Below are 17839 nucleotides of genomic sequence, written 5' to 3'. Positions count from 1 at the left end.
ACATAGGTTTCTTTATTTGGCAAACAGCAAAGCAATGCCGAGTTAATCAGACTCAAGCAAAGGGGGGCGGTTAAAGCTCCCCCGTATTTACACCATACACACTACTGTAATAATCTTTGTACAAAATATGAAAACTAATAACTTGCTGGTCAATGATATCATGGTGAAATGTATGTAGCAACATTATATATAAACTTATGAAACCCCACTATATGGTATTATTAGCACATGTTCAAAACCACACAGTCCTGCCTAGGCAAAAGTTGTTAAACAGGCCTGTCCTAAACAGAGGAATGTGTGTTTACATTAATTTACATATAAGTTGTAAACAGGACCCTCAAGGCAGCAGTGGGAGGGCATGGCAAGAGACACAGCAAATTTGCATTTCAGCAAACAGATGAGGAGAAAGAGCATGGAGACTCCTTCACCACCAGACTCCATCACCTTCTTTACTGCTAGAATAAACTTTATTTTGAAGAGTAAACCTCAGAAGAATCCACTTTAAAGGTTCAGTGGGACTATAATAGAGAGGGGCAGAGAACCCCAAGTTATCTCTTTCCTCTAAGAAGGCAAAGGCAGCAGCACCTTTGGGCCTCTGGGAGAGATCCTGGCCAAGGAAAGAGTCAGTCACCATCTTGCTGGAAGACTGGGGGTGAGAGAGCCCATTTTAATCAAACCCTTGAAACAAACCTTGCTAGGTTAAGTTTTAGACTTTTAAATGCATGTTTTCACTTTTGTTTGCTGGCAACCATTTCTTCTGTTACTAATAAATGTGTTTTATTTTTAATCTACACCAATCCAGTGTTGTGCTTAAACTGAACTGTTTAGTAACTCCAGTTAAAGTGGCAAACTGTTGAATATTGAGTCTTTACAGGAACAATGGATTTTAATATTTGATCTGTCCAGGAGACGGCTACACAGTGCAGAACATGTGATTTTGGGAAAATTCAGGATTGGGAGTGTGTTGGGGTCACCTGGCAAGTAGTAACCGAGGCTGGTGGAAGCCAGAGAGTAACTGGTGTGTTGGTGACAGGCTGCTAGGGTCAAAGCTAGCTGCTAGATCAGGGCTGCAGCTATACACCAATGCTCAGGGTTTGACCTGCATGCTGGTTGGCTGTTTCTGAGCAGCCCAGGTTGGGAGCTACAACACAGCAAACATTGTGGGGTGCCCAAAGTTGCAGGGCAGGAAGTGACGAAGTCCCTCACTGCTCTGGATTGCACCCCAGAATGTGACAGTATCACAAAGTTACACAGCAAACCTCTTCCTTTATATACATTTACACACTATATTGCATTTACTATACATTACATTATATGTTTTGGGGTTGGCTTGCTCACTTTTTAGGAACCAATCCCTGTACCGCATGCTCTGCCCATACACTGTTCATGCACAACTTACTCTTTTCCTCATCTTACATTCCAGGCATACATTATTCATTGTTATCTTATCTATTGTAAATGGTTCCTTGGGTGTCCCCCTCATCTTAGCTCGTACAGACATTCTGTTTCCAGCCTGCTGTTCCATTTACCTCTCTAATCCTATCTCCCAAGAAAAGAGATCTCACCCATGTCCAGTTACTCCGGTCAAGGCAGGTCTACAGTCTGTTGCTTTTTTTTTATATTAGTATTTGTTTTATTTGCATTATATTTTTGGATTTTTTATGCTTTTTTAAAGTTTACTACCCAGCAACACATTCCCAAGACCACACTAGTTGTCATTATTTGAACCACTAGTGTGCACACTCTGGCACTCATCACAGTAGCATGTAGGCACTTCACAGATATTAATTGATATTCACAACATCCCTATCAGGTGAGGTGGTATTATAATTAGCATTTTAAAGATTGGCAACTGAGGCACAGAAACACTAATATCAAAAATGTTGGCCCAATTTGTGATGCCTATGACCTGATTTTTCATACAGTTCAGCATTCTATAACACTTCATATGTTCAGAAAACAGCTCTGATTGACATCAGTTGCAGGGGAGGCACCATGGAAGCAACCAATCAGAGCCCAGCAGGCTCAACTAAAAGAAGCTGCATGGGTTTAGCAGTTCAGTTCCTGGCTGGGACCAGAGGGGTAAGGAAGGGAGGGCTGACCAACCAACCAACCAACCAACCAACCAACCAACCAACCAACCAACCAACCAACCAACCAACCAACCAACCAACAGGCTGGCTGGCTGGCTGGCCAGCCCACCCCTCTGGCCAGGGGAGCTGAGGAGATAACCAGAGTTTGGTTCTGGCTGTACTTGCTTAAGCTGGGAGAGAGAGACATTGAGATAAAGGGGCCAGGTGGGAAGAGGGTTGGAACCTGGAATAGGGGGCAGGTCTGGGTTTCCCTTCCCCCTGCCCCAAGCCACCAGCAAAGTGGTGTAAACCCTGAGAAGGGGGACAAGGCTGGTTTGGAAGCTCAAGTGAAGGGCTGAATTTAAAGGGCCCAGAGCTTGGGGCTGAAGATCCTGGTGAGGGCAGATAAAGTTTTGTTGGACTCTTTTCTACCCCAGAAGGGGTTCATTTTGATTGTGTGACCCAGATGGAGGGCCAAGCCACTGAAGACCCACCAAGTGAGGTTGACAAACTACAGGGGGATTCCAGGAGCAGGAAAAGGAGTGCAGTACCAGACACAGCAGCGTGAAGCTCTCAAGAGATGAGTGCACCCTGTTATGCCAACTGTGAGAAGTCTGGTGTAAGTGACTTTCTCAGCATCACACAGTAACTCTGTGGCAGAGGCAGAGAGATTCCAGGGCAGCATTCAACTGCCTAAACTCCTGCCATGTTCACTAAGCACATTCCAAGTTCCACAACAAATGATGCGGGAATGCTAAAGACAACAGCCTCATTCATTACAGAGCCTTGATTCATCCCTAGAACAGGTGCAGGCTTGGCACTGAATGAGGCAGTTCTCCCTGACCTCCTTGTCTCTCTGTCCCAGTGTCTCCCCATATCCCCAGCTCCTCCTCCCTAACCCCTCATCTCAGTTCCCTCCCCCAGTCTCCTCAGCCCAGCCTGTCCCATTTCTCTTCCTCCCATCCTGGTTCTTCATCCGTCTCCCTCTTCACATTCCAGTTGGATAGCTTCTTCCTTCTCCTCCTCACTGCCTGAGTGCCAGCATGGGGAGCACTGGAGAGTCAGTTTGCCTCCTCTCAGTTCCTGTGTTTGGTCCCATAGCATTGTGGCTGACAGGAAGGAACAATTGGAGGGAAAGTCCTGCTCAGGCCCTGTAGCCCAGGGCTAGTACATGCTTGGCACAGATGGAATCTTCAGAGTTTAGCTGCCAAATACTAGCAACTTTCTCTATTTAAGCATATGTGAACTGAGATTTTTCAGAGGCTCATAACTTGGCCAGATTTGGGCAAGTTTTCATAAGGGTAGCCAAAGGCACTCACATACCTCTGACTCAAAGGCCACCCCTGTCAAATTCCAAGTCCCTGTTAAAAAGTATAGCAGAACTAGATCTTCTCAACAAAATAATTAAAAAAAAATCTTAAAACCAATGTGGGCAAAACAATGGTTTTTTTTGTGTGTTTACTTTGTTCTGAGAAATGGCTCAAATATTTTGCTGAAATTTTCCAAAATAATTCAGCCTGAGGTAGACAGCTGGCATAGAAACTTTCAGCCCAAATGGCTAAAGTTTGAAGCTATAAGCATCTGAAAAGTGTCTTATAATGAAAAGTGTCAGGTAACCTTAACTATAGGTGTGCTATATGCATTGCTTATAATGGAATCATCAGTTTGCATTTAACTAATTTAAAATAAGCATTGTAAAGAAATGTTTCTTGAGATTTAGCAAGAGTGTTGCATTGCATGAACTGAGTGACTTACATATTTTTAACATAATATTGCTAACAAGATTAAATCTTTTTGTTGGTGGGTTCTTTTAAACAAATAACCTGACAGATTAATAGAAGAATTTAATATTTTGGGCAAAGTTCATAATTCTTGTTTCACATAATGGCATCTTTCTTAGTTTTACTGTCCTTTATGTTGATATCTTGCAAAATGTTTATATCAGTGAAAGACTTTATTCAGAATATTTATAATTAAAGAAGTAAATTAGCACTATAGCATGAGGAACTATAGGACTCCATCTCTCTTACAGAGTCTAAAATAGGAATTATTAACCACTTATTTACCTAGATTATATTTATGACTAAAGCTTACTATATAAAACAATACCAAGAAATGAAAAAAGAATACAACCTTTCACAGACTGTACAATTAAATGTTTGTGCTTTTACTGCATTTAGTGTCTTCACTGAAAATCTTTGTGTGTTACTCTTTCAATTGTAAGTTTGCTATCATCTTGTCCTGCAGGGTGAAATCCATTAAATAACATAGACTACTATTCCTGCAATACAGATGGAATTTTAGTGCTCTAGGTGTGTATGTCTCAGTTCTGACCCTTGCTAGTTTAATCTATTTTGGAACAGACGGTGTATCAGTATTTTTCTATTTAATTTACAACTACACAATTTATCCACTGCAATAAATCAACTTTAGCAACTGAAAGTGACAGTCTCTGAAAGGTCTATGCAGAGAGAAAATAAGTGCTAAGAAAGATTTTTCCTTCCTTCTACATAAATGAAAAATATTTGAACAGGAGCTGAAAACATATGAGAGGGCTTTCCTTTGTTTATGGTTGGATTACATCTCCCATGATGCATCACTGTCTCTCACTGGCTGAACTGCTGGAGTGGGACCATTTCAACATGGTGTGGGCTTTCCATCCTGCTCTGGAGCATTGCTACTTGGTAAGCCCTGCATTGGGATATGTTAGGATTGCTGGAGGCAAGGGCTCCATTTTGGCTTCTCATCATATACTGTGAGGTAAATAGTACCTTTAGTAGTGCTGGGTGAGTTTAAAGGTTCCTTATACGACATCATCACTATAGTGCAGATATCACACAAGTGCCTCCCAAGGTTAACAATAAACATGGTGACTAATATTGGTCAAGTCAGCTTTTTCTCTCATTCCTTCCCACAGGAGTGAACACTAGGTTTAGATTTTTGATTATTTTTTAAAATACACTCATCTGCTGCTGCTACTGTGTTAGGAAGGCGGGAAAGCCCCCTTGGTTATGCAACACAGCAAAAGCTCCTTGTTTGTTGGATAAGACAGAGGAGAAGGAGGAAAGGTTTTGTGGAGGAGGCACGCTATGTTTCTCTTCCAGCTTGAGCAATAGATACAGCTGGGAGCCAAGGCTTTAGAAAACCATACTGAAGGGGCCACAGAGTACGGAAGACTTTAAAATTGTTACACACATTTCAATACTGAGGAAACTATGGATATAGGGGTGGGAAGCAGGGTTCTCTCTTTCTTTGGATTCAAAGAGGAACTGGAAGAGACACAAGGCCAATCTTCTATATTTTTTATTTTTGGTTTTGTTTTTTAAACAAACCTTGAGGGTTGGCGGTGGGAGGGAGAAGGTTTGGGTTTGGGATGTCCAACATAGCCAGGGAAAGGTAAAGCTGGGTGAAAACACAATTTTTCAGTGTTTAAAGCTGCCTCTTGCATTCTGATCAAGGCACAAATAAGTTCAATATTCACATGAAAATTTGGAGCTAAACCCCCCTTTTCAGGTGTATTCATCAGAGCTGAATTAGGTATATCAAGAATTCATTAGTTTATGGTACCTCAACTTTTATATCCAGAACTGGCAACCCCAAGTTGTCACAAATCATGAGTCAAAAGCTCATGATTGCTTAAAAACCATGAGACTTTAAAATGGGTGCTTTTTGCCTGCTGTGTTTTTGAGTCTATTTAGTGCAGTTGGATCATATTTTACAGCTCTTTTTTTCTGCAACCACAAGGGCTAGATTGCATTTTTTTTTTTAAAAGAAAGTAAGATTCCCTCCTAATCATCTAACATCCGAATCTGGACTAAAATGACCAACTCATTACACCTAAACCACTGAACAGCTATCAGATGTTAATGACTTTCAGTTGATTTGATCAATCAGTTAAAGATGAGGGTGCCAATCTCATCACCAAGCACTTGAGACCTCAAATCCCCCATAATTAAGTAAACATGTTTTCATAAAGTCTATGTACCTAGGTAATACTAAATATGTATTAGTAGCTGAGAAGCCATCATATGATTGGGTGCAATCTATAAATTATGTACTGATTAAATCTGCAAGTCTACATTTCAGCAATTGGCTATCAGTCTTTGGTATATTTTTCTATCTCCTTTTTACTAATGAGTTGTCATTTTCAGCTCAGAGGCTCAGATCCACAAAAGAGTTAGGCATTCCAGTATCTAACTTTTAGGTGCCTAGCCACTGCGTGGAAGCCTAGGTTAGGCACAGAGTCCCTGTACAATGCATGGAGAGACACAGGCACTCAAGAATGGGAACCACAAAATCTAGTATGCTAGGCAGGGAGCCTCCTAAGATAGCCATCAGCAGATGCTGGTGAGAGGAGAGTCCTAAATCCCACTCCCCTTTGGTAGTTGAAGGAAGAGACCTCCTTTATAACCTTTAGCTCAGGGGTTAGGGCACTCCAGTTCAATTCCCCCTTCTGCTGAATGAGGAGAAGGGATGTGGACATGAGTTTCCCACCTCCAAGTGAGCAGCCTAGCCACTGTTCTCTGGGATACTCTGCTGTGGAAGTTGTTCTGCTTTATATAAATAATTAAATATGCATGGGAGCGAGTGAGAGGGACTCTAGTGCATTGGTTGAGGCACTCATCTGGGTGGTAGGAAAACCCATGTTCAGTTTCCTGCTCCTCATCAGGCAGAATATGGAATTGAATGGGGTCTCCCACACCCCAGGTGAGTACCTCGCTACTGGGCTAAAGGTTATAAGGGAGTCCTTCTCCCCTGGCTGTTCTGTGTGGAGGGCCCTGCAAATGAGCTGGGTGGAGCACTACCTATCTTCACCTGGTCTGAGGATTGTGCTGTGGCTTGGATGTGAGATACAGGCAGCAGTGCTCACGCCCAGAGGCAGAACTTATGTACTTGGAGAATGTAAACGGTGAAAATTTAGGCATCTCCAGGATTAAGCAGCTGCTGAGCAGGGATTTTGAGGATCTCAGTAGTCCGTAAATTTTGGATTTAGGCATCTAAGTCCTTTTGTGGACCTAGGTCTTAGTGATTGTGGGGGACAAAAATCAAATCCTCTCAGGAGGAAGCAATGGGATAAGGGAAACCAGGAACTCCTCTTGATAAATTCACATCCCTGTAAACTATGCTCAAGTGAGTTGCAAAAAATAAACACATTTTCTTCCTGATAAGCAATCCACATAACTTTTCAATCATGCAACTGACCAGCTAACTGATTTGAGAAAATCAAAGGGCTCGTCTACACCAGAAAGTCACTTAACTTTGTGCCTCAGTTTCCCCATATGTATAATGAGACACTAATGAGGGCCAATGAAATATTTGTAAAGTGCTATATGAATTTAAATGTTAAATATAGTCCTTGGAGAAATTACTAGGACTATATCTCAGGGCTTCCTGGTTTGGTTCTCTGCCAAATCCTCTAGATTATGTAGTTTTTAAGGGCTCTTGATATTCAATCTTTTTTCAAAGTTCACTATAACAGCTGTATTTAAAAACAACTTTTAATGCTTTGGACTGTTTCAGTGTGAATAATTTTCAGTCCCTAAAACTTCTCAGACAGATTCTTGAGGAGGTGAGAACATGAAAAATAAATGTGTCAAATTTTGTGTGAGTTTTTGCATAAATATTTTCCTGATTTTTTTCCCCCTTTCCCTTCCTTCCCCAGCTGTAGTCACATCCTTAACTGGATTTAAATAACCACAGACACACCCACTTATTAAATGTAACAGATTTTAAAAAACACCATTAAACTGTCATGACACTCCCATGTATTTCTTTTCCATTCATTTCTGCATAGTAGGGTTTCTGTGAACAAACCATGTTTTCTCTTTTAGCTAGCCTCCATAACCTATTAAAATAATTCATTATAGACAAAATCCACTATTGCCAACATACACAAAGACATCAGTTGCTTTGATCAAAAAGTTGTGAAACTAACTAGAGTTGGACTAAGCAGTCGTGAGGCTTGCATTTGTAAAACCAGCTCTGTTGGGTTTTGGTTTGGCAAGCCAGTGATAGTTTGGAAGCAATTTCCATGTTATCAAAACCATCAAGGTTCTGGTTCTGCCACATCTTGCATTAGACAAACGAAGGCCCCTGTCCTGCAATCTGCTCTGTGTGGTCAGATACTCCACCTGCATGGAGCCCCACTGGTGTCAATGGGGTTGCCCATGAGCTAAGGGATCTGCCAGCATGGAATAACTTGCAGGATTTAAGCACAAGGTTTTTATAAAATATTACTAGACACATTTTGATTTTTGCAAAACCTGATTCATGGAAGGTGTGTTTAAAATGGCATTTCATGATGAGCTCATGTCCCTCTCTAGACATAAATGAACAATAGTAGGAAGATACTGAAGAGAGCTTCTAAAGTTCTGTTTGCACGTCTCTTTCATTCACCTGTCATGTACAGTTCAGCATGTAGATTGTGAGCTTTCTGGGGCAGGGACTGTTTTATTGGTCTGTGTAGCCCCTAGGCCAATGACCCGTGACTGGAGTTTCTAAGTGTTCCTATTAGACAAATAATAAACCTAAAACAACTTAGTATACAAGAAAGAAAGGAAATACAGTAACACTTTATCCAGGGTCTCCTTGCATTCTGCCCATACCCCTCCATTTCAGAGGCTCACTGCAACAACTCTCCCAACCCACTCCCTCAGGCCAGGGGTTCTGTGTGTCCTCTGTGACCTGCTCCCTTACAATTCTCCCCACTATGCCAGGGGTATATGTGGCCTCCCATTCCCCAATTTCCTCTATGCCAGGGGTTCTGTCTGACCCAATTTTTAGAGCCTTGCAAATCTGTGGCTACCTGCTTTATATTTCTGGATATCTGCAGACCATGTTTGCAGATTGGATGCAGATATAAATTTTGTATCTGTGCAGGGCTCTACCCCCTTTCCCATATCTGTGTGCCTCCCTTCTCTCATACCAGGATTGTGCATTTTCTCCTTCCCATGGCAGCATCTCTGTGCCCCCTCACTTCCCCCATCCCCAGGTTCCTGTTTTTCCTTCCCTGTTTCTGGGTCGCCCCTCTCCCCTCCCCATCCCTCCTGAGGCCCTGCTTTCTCCTCCTCATCTCCACTCTAGGTCCCTGCTTCCATGCCCACCCATCCAGTTCCCCTCTTAGATCCCTGCTTTTTCCCTATGGCCAACTCCAGTCTCTCACCATACTCTTGCCCCCAACCCAGGGAGGCCCTTCCTCCCCAGCTCCCCACTCCTCCCTCTACAAATACTGGAGTACTGTGTCCAGTTTTGGGCCCCACACTACAAGAAGGATGTGGAAAAATTGGAAAGCATCCAGCGGAGGGCAACAAAAATGATTAGGGGACTGAAACACATGACTTATGAGGAGAGGCTGAGGGAACTGGGGATGTTTAGTCTGCGGAAGAGAAGAATGAGGGGGGATTTGATAGCTGCTTTCAACTACCTGAGAGGTGGTTCCAGAGAGGATGGTTCTAGACTATTCTCAGTGGTAGAAGAGGACAGGACAAGGAGTAATGGTCTCAAGTTGCAGTGGGGGAGATTTAGGTTGGATATTAGGAAAAACTTTTTCACTAGGAGGGTGGTGAAACACTGGAATGCGTTACTTAGGGAGGTGATGGAATCTCCTTCCTTAGAAGTTTTTAAGGTCAGGCTTGACAAAGCCCTGGCTAGGATGATTTAGTTGGTGTTGGTCCTGCTTTGAGCAGGGGGTTGGACTAGATGACCTCCTGAGGTCCCTTTCAACCCTGATATTCTATGATTCAAGCCTGAAGAGTTGCTCCTGGCCAGATTTTCCCAGGATCATCCATTTTTTCTAAGTTTGTGTCCCAGGAAATTACTAAGTCTTCTTAGAACACTAAAAGCCCTGGGTTTTGTTAAATCCATTCCCCTGCCATCTGCCTGCCTTTCCCTCCAGGCTTCCCTTCCATACAAGGGGCCTCCCATTGTAAGATCCCCTGCAGGCAGCACCCCACATGTTCTACTCCGAGGCAGGCTGTGCTTCCTCTGGCCCCCAGGGCACAAACTTTTGGGACCATAGAATCATAGAATCATAAGTCATGTGTTCCAGACCCCTAATCATTTTTGTTGCCCTTCGCTGGACTCTTTCCAATTTATCCACATCCTTCTTGTAGTGTGGGGCCCAAAAGTGGACACATTACTCCAGATGAGGCCTCACCAACGTCGAATAGAGGGGGACGATCACGTCCCTCGATCTGCTCGCTATGCCCCTACTTATACATCCCAAAATGCCATTGGCCTTCTTGGCAACAAGGGCACACTGCTGAATCATATCCAGCTTGTCGTCCACTGTCACCCCTAGGTCCTTTTCTGCAGAACTGCTGCCTAGCCATTCGGTCCCTAGTCTGTAGCTGTGCATTAGGTTCTTCCGTCCTAAGTGCAGGACCCTGCACTTATCCTTATTGAACCTCATCAGATTTCTTTTGGCCCAATCCTCCAATTTGTCTAGGGCCCTCTGTATCCTATCCCTACCTGCCACCGTATCTACCACTCCTCCTAGTTTAGTATCATCCGCAAATTTGCTGAGAGTACAATCCACACCAGATCATTTATGAAGATATTGAACAAAACCGGCCCCAGGACCGACCCCGGGGGCACTCCACTTGACACCGGCTGCCAACTAGACATGGAGCCATTGATCACTACCCGTTGAGCCCGACAATCTAGCCAACTTTCTACCCACCTTATAGTGCATTCACCCAGACTTCTTTAACTTGCTGACAAAAATACTGTGGGAGACCGTGTCAAAAGCTTTGCTAAAGTCAAGAAACAATACATCCACTGCTTTCCCTTCATCCACAGAACCAGTAATCTCATCATAGAAGGTGATTAGATTAGTCAGGCATGACCTTCCCTTGGTGAATCCATGCTGACTGTTCCTGATCACTTTCCTCTCATGTAAGTGCTTCAGGATTGATTCTTTGAGGACCTGCTCCATGATTTTTCCGGGGACTGAGGTGAGGCTGACTGGCCTGTAGTTCCCAGGATCCTCCTTCTTCCCTTTTTTAAAGACTGGCACTACATTAGCCTTTTTCGAGTCATCTGGGACTTCCCCCGTTCGCCACGAGTTTTCAAAGATAACGGCCAATGGCTCTGCAATCACAGCCGCCAATTCCTTTAGCACTCTCGGATGCAACTCGTCCGGCCCCATGGACTTGTGCACATCCAGCTTTTCTAAATAGTCCCTAACCACCTCTTTCTCCAAAGAGGGCTGGCCATCTATTCCCCATGTTGTGATGCCCAGCACAGCAGTCTGGGAGCTGACCTTGTTAGTGAAGATAGAGGCAAAAAAAGCATTGAGTACATTAGCTTTTTCCACATCCTCTGTCACTAGGTTGCCTCCCTCATTCATTAAGGGGCCCACACTTTCCCTGACTTTCTTCTTGTTGCCAACATACCTGAAGAAACCCTTCTTGTTACTCTTGACATCTCTCGCTAGCTGCAGCTCGAGGTGCAATTTGGCCTTCCTGTTTTCATTCCTACATGCCCGAGCAATATTTTTATACTCTTCCCTGGTCATATGTCCAACCTTCCACTTCTTGTAAGCTTCTTTTTTATGTTTAAGATCCGCTAGGATTTCACCATTAAGCCAAGCTGGTCGCCTGCCATATTTACTATTCTTTCGACACATCGGGATGGTTTGTCCCTGTAACCTCAACAGGGATTCCTTGAAATACAGCCAGCTCTCCTGGACTCCTTTCCCCTTCATGTTAGTCCCCCAGGGGATCCTACCCATTCGTTCCCTGAGGGAGTCGAAGTCTGCTTTCCTGAAGTCCAGGGTCCGTATCCTGCTGCTTACCTTTCTTCCCTGCGTCAGGATCCTGAACTCAACCAATTCATGGTCACTGCCTCCCAGATTCCCATCCACTTTTGCTTCTCCTACTAATTCTTCCCGGTTTGTGAGCAGCAGGTCAAGAAAAGCTCTCCCCCTAGTTGGCTCCTCTAGCACTTGCACCAGGAAATTGTCCCCTATGCTTTCCAAAAACTTCCTGGGTGGCCCCTTGTATGGAGGGGAAACTCCCAGGGAAAGGCAGGCTGAGGGCAGGGAAACGGGAGGTAGAAAATCCAGGACTTTTAATGTTTTGGGAAGACTTAGTGATTTCCTGGGACACCAACTTAAAGAAAGGACAGTCCTGGAAAAACCTGGACAGGCGGCAACCCTACTGGAGGGAGGGTAAAGTGCTTCTCCTTGGGCCCGGCTCAGGGTGTGGGGGGCTGTGGGGCCTGTCGATGGTTTCACGAGGGAAAGGTGGGCCAGGTCTGGGTATGAAGGGCCCACAGAGGTGCTGGAACAATTTTTATAGTGGGGGTGCTGATGATGGAAACCATCTATTTGGTGTTTGTTATTACAATTTCAAGTCAGAGAGTGCGGCAGCTGCCCTAGTTCCAGCACCATAAGGTGCCCATTGATGTTTTAGTCCTCTCCCCTCATACTCCTTTGTGTGTCACCATTTTAAATGTTAGAAGGGTGTGGAAGGAATGAGCGGCACCAAGCCCCACCCTCTCATGGAGTCCCAGACAGCCCTTCCCCTTGCCCTGGTTTTCTGTACCTAGGAGAGGGGCAACCCTACAGACCCTCCCTATAAGCTTCTTTTATTTTTGGAATCCAGGCTTCAGCTGATTTCCATATGTGGCAAGTTAAGCTGTTGCCTCTGATCTCCTTAGAAAGATTCCTCTGTCTACAGAACCAGGCAGTCTGGGGGACCTGATTTTTGCTGTGAATCAGAATTTTCTGGTTTCAGAGTAACAGCCGTGTTAGTCTGTATTCGCAAAAAAAAAAGGAGTACTTGTGGCACCTTGGTTAGTCTCTAAGGTGCCACAAGTACAGAATTTTCTGGTGTTCCAATTTACACCAGAATCAGTAGAGTTGTGCCTATTGGTCCTTAGAACATTCACTAAAATCTTGGCATAGATCAGATGCAGCATTCCAAAGTTAATGCATTACAAACAAAAATATCACTGAGTGTTAGACCTTGCTTTGCTCGGCCAATTATAAGTTTTCTGCAGTGGTTGTGGTTTTTATAAATCATTTTAAGGTCCTTGTCGCACATTGAAAAAGACAAGTTCCAAATTCAAATTTAAAATTGCTAAAACCAAAACGCAACATTTTTACATAGAAAATATGAAAAGGAGCAAAGATTAGATGCAACCTTTGCTGTGTTCATGTGTGTGTATGTGGCAATTTGGTTTTATTCAGTACATAGTGTAAATTCCATTTTAAAACTTTTCAGTGTGTCTATACACAGTAATATTTAAATATCATTACAGCTGCAATTGTCTTGTTATTCCAAGACTTAACTCCTATTAGAATGCTGATAAGATTCTGAATGCTAGACTGTTCTCACTGTCCCTGCTGTGAAGAGACTGCATATACTTAGCCCCCAAGAAGAGATTGCCATATCTCAGCAAAAAGTTATTCATAGAAATAACCCATTGTTTTGTTATAGGTGGGGTGAGAAACAATATATTAATGGACAAGCCAGACTAGTACCGAATCCTTATCTGAATCATTAGGAAACAGACATTAAAGTTTCGGTGACTGAGTCATCATTCAGCTACACAGCACATAGGCCATCTCCCCTTTTTAGACATAATGCTTAGATGTCACTAAGGAATCTACGTCTGCCTACTAAGGAAGCTATGTCTGCCTACTCTTTATTAGTGTCCATCACAATTAATTTTTTTATATTTCAAAATCAGAGTGCTGACATGCAAAGCCCCAAACAGGTCATTTTTCTTGCTAATGGACAAACAGCATCCATGGAAATTTCCAGGGGTGAATACTATCACTGCTAGGAGCTAAGTGACTCATCCAACAAGATAATAAATTGATTTGTTCTTTCGGATGAGATTCACAAAAAAGACAGGAAGTGCTGCATCATGAGTTAAAAGCTAATTTAATACAGATGAATTGGAAGATGGATACAGTACACTCATGACCCAATCCTGTAAATGCTTACACTTGTGAGTAGTTCTGCTGGCTTCAGTCGGATTATGCCCATGACTTATGTTGCTCATATATGTGTTTGCAGGACTGAGCCCTTATACTGCAAGCTACTAGTGGAAAAATCCTCTGTCCCCCACAATTTTTGTATAGTATTGAATACACTGCCAGTGCTCTAACAATTTAAAAAAAATTAAACTGTCTCTAATGCAAGCATTTATTGATCTGTTATAACCATAACAGTGCAGCTTTTGTGAAGTGTGGGTTGTCTGGGGTCATGTGTGCATCAGCCTTTACATACACAAAATGTAGCATCTGATCCATAGTATGTCCATTCAGGGCATTCCAACATGCATACTCACGACTTCTAATCCTCCAGAGGAGCAATCATCCCCTTATTATGCTTTGACTCTTAGTGGGTAATAAATAGATATTCTATGAAAAACAAAATATAGTGGGCAAAACAGGGCATACCTACAGGAGTTAAGAAAAATCTACTTCACAGGCTGACTCTTCTCTCCTGTTAATTAAGCAGTACACGCTTTTATTGTTTCACAAGCATATTGTTTCACAAGCATGTTAACCATGGTGACACAACTCAAAAAGGAACAGCAGACCTATAATCACATACAAAGCAATGGCACAATGAATGCGCTTTACCTGGGTTTTTATTGTTGATCTGTTGATTCACATTTAAATTGCCAAGTTATTTATAAGATTTCCAATCATTCTAGTGGGAGTATTTGTGTCAAATATATTCTTTCTAGAGGAGTGTGCATTACTATTTTGCTCATTTATTCCTAAGAGCTCTCTTGCTGAAAACCAGGAAATAGTTAATCTTCTCTATAAATAGCAGGTCAGGGAATGACTGCTTCTTTGTATTCTGGATAGTTATAAAGTATGATGAGTAAATGTAAGCAGGAGGAATTTTCATCTGGCTCTGTGAGCATATGCATAATGGTTATAGTTCAAGCATACTCCTTTTCCAAGATTTGCATTTATTTTTAACTTAAAAATGACAACAAAACATAAATTGAAGCTGGAACTTTCTCCAAGCTTGGTTGCATTACTAATAAATGGGATGATGAAGCGAGCAACAAAAGACATTGTGGACAGCGTAAAATGGATTAGCTGAGATGAGTCACTGGACCTGACTTTGCCAACAACATTGCTTTATAAGTATGCTGCAGAATGGAATTACTGTGCTTACAGAAGTAGAACAGTGAGCAGCAAAACTGGATTGAAAGTAAATGCAGAGAGAACCAAGATTATGAAGGTAGGAGGTTGGGCAACAGATGCAAAGCTGTATGTGGATGGAAAAGAAAATCTAACAGAGTTCCGCTATCTAGGGAGTGTGGTGACATTTGAAAGTGGCTGTGCTTAAAGATTTTCCTATGAAATTAGGAAAAGCAAACACCACTTTTGGAAGGATGAACAATATCTGGTCAAACAGAGGTCTCCACACCAAACTAAAGGTCAGATTATACCATTTGATTACAGTGAGCTCAGTACAATACAGTGCAGAGACTAGCCAATGCTAGTAGCTAACAAAGAGATTGGAGGCTGCCCATCACAGATGGCTCAGAAAGATACTACACATGTCATGGAAAGACAGAATAACAAATGTAAGAGTAAGGGAGCTCACAGAGCAGGACATGTTATAAAATATCATACAGAGAATGCTCAGGCATCTGGGTCATATACTCCATATTAATGATGGGAGAGATGCTAAGGAGTAGCTGAGGGTGGCAAGAGAAAGTGAGGAAGGCCAAAGGAAGAACTGGTGGGAGACAGTGACAGAGGATATTCAATGTGCTAGTTTCAACTGGGAAGAAGTACCATGACTAGGGAGTGATTGTAATCAGTGGGGGACTGCCCAATATGTCAGTGGCACAGGAGGAACTGAGGTCTAAAGTAATTCACTGAGGACAGCAAATTGCTCTTATCAGTGCTTGAATTGAGGGTGAGGTGGGTGGGAATAGCTAGATTCTAGAGTACAGGTGAAGATTCTAGATAGCTAGAGTACAGGTGAAGTTATCAAAAGTGCATGATACATGAGAAATTTCATTTGTGGTGGCATGCTGATGGTTGTCATAGAATTATAGGAGATAACAGTAATATATTCAGGTTCTTATATTGTGTCATTACCATGCTATCTGAGGGCCTAATAGAGAACTGTAATATAATAGACTTGGAAAAATTAAATTTTAATAGTAAACATCAATTTCACTGTACACACACAAACCAACAAAAATTTTCAATCGATATTTGGAATTTACAGAGCAAAAATGTTATTTGAAAGCTTATTTTGATTTAAGGTTATTTACTTTGTCAACATCACATTTTAAAATATACAATCCATGTTATAAAGCTTTAATTCTTTTGAATCTAAATGTCTACTGTCATTAAATAAACAATAGCTGACTCCCCCCCCCATAATTTCCCACAACTGTGAAATATAAATAAAAATAGGAAAAAAAAAGCTTTAAAACCATACCTTAGTACAATTGTGACAATTGAAATTGATAAAAATAAAAAATGCTTATAGAAACATTCAATCTATCAAAATTAAAGTTAAATTCTGCCAAGCCTAAGTACAGGACACAGCAGTGTAATGTTATTACCAGATGTCAAGAAGAAAAATCCACAATCTTTTATAGTAATTACTTACTTAGCATCCTCATCTTTGTCATTATTGGGCTGTTGACTCTGTTCCTGAATTGTCCCAGTTGGTTCTGCTGACTTTTCAGTCTTTCGGGACACAGGTGATTTTGCTGGAGCTGTGTCTACATCTGAAACAGACAGTAATATTTAAATCACTATTTTAGAACAGCTAATGAAAAAGGGCATCTTAGATGCTATTGCTGCTTTTATGGACAAGTCCAAAAGTTACATATTTGGGAGCCTCAGTTTTCTGAACAACTTCCTGCATAGATTTGATTTAATAGCAGTTACACCGAAAAGGTTGATGATGAGTGTATCCTGTGGAAGAAGTCTATCATTGCGGTTTATCAGTTTAGATTTGTTGGTAGCTCTCAAAACAACGATGATAAGTTCAAACAACTAGGACACCTTCAGTGTTATAGGATGGTTGTGTATATATGACCATCAGATCATATAGTTTGAAAAATCCAGGATGGTAAAACAAAGAGAAGATTCCACCTGGCTTCTTTGCTTTTGCATGGTTCACATTAGGGAAAATTCATACGAAAGCATTTTGTTTTTAATTTAATCTTCTCTTGCCTTAGCCTGAAGAACAGACCTGCCTGTCTCCTGAGTGAACCATTGTTTAAATGTCACCTAAAAATGTGTACATGTAGAGCTTTTTGTTTTTTAAAGAAAAACGGAATTTACAATTCACTTAGTTTTAAAAGGAAATTGGAGCTAGGTTTTGCTTTTACGTTTGAATATTGTAAGTTCCCCTGACCTTTATCCTATGTAATTCCTTTCTCTAATTAGTCTTAGTTGATATTTTAATTTTCATACTGAAAAATCATCTGACAATGGACATGATCCCAGCCTTAATAAATACTGTAAGTGTAATGTGATAGGGAAAAAGCCTGGCAGCTAGATCATAACAAATCTTGAGCCTTTCTTGTGTATATACTGTATTCAATTTTAAGATGCAAGGGAGTTGAGGAGAAAAAAAAGTCAAGCCACACATAATCTTTAGATAAAAAAAGATTAATTTTATGATGAATGTTAATCTCTGTGTACAAGAGTTGGTGTGCATCAGTATGGCTTTTCAGAGGTGCACAGCCATTCACTGCAGTGAACTGTCCAGTTCCCAAGTCACAAAGCCATTGTTTGCAATAGTATTTGAAAA

The 17839-nt window shown here is 41.8% G+C and overlaps 1 protein-coding gene across 1 annotated transcript in view; it reads right to left on the bottom strand.

Annotated features, from left to right (window-relative positions):
• The window catches only part of CNGB3 (cyclic nucleotide gated channel subunit beta 3), a 140586-nt gene that overhangs the window by 71194 nt on the left and 51553 nt on the right, over window positions 1–17839 (bottom strand). Inside the window, exon 2 of the mRNA XM_073329320.1 lies at window positions 16685–16805. Coding sequence (XP_073185421.1) covers window positions 16685–16805 — 121 coding nt within the window. The remainder of the gene's footprint in view (window positions 1–16684; window positions 16806–17839) is intronic.

Source organism: Lepidochelys kempii, chromosome 2, assembly GCF_965140265.1.
Source record: "Lepidochelys kempii isolate rLepKem1 chromosome 2, rLepKem1.hap2, whole genome shotgun sequence".
Taxonomy (NCBI): domain Eukaryota; kingdom Metazoa; phylum Chordata; order Testudines; family Cheloniidae; genus Lepidochelys; species Lepidochelys kempii.
This window is presented reverse-complemented; position numbering and strand designations above follow the sequence as displayed.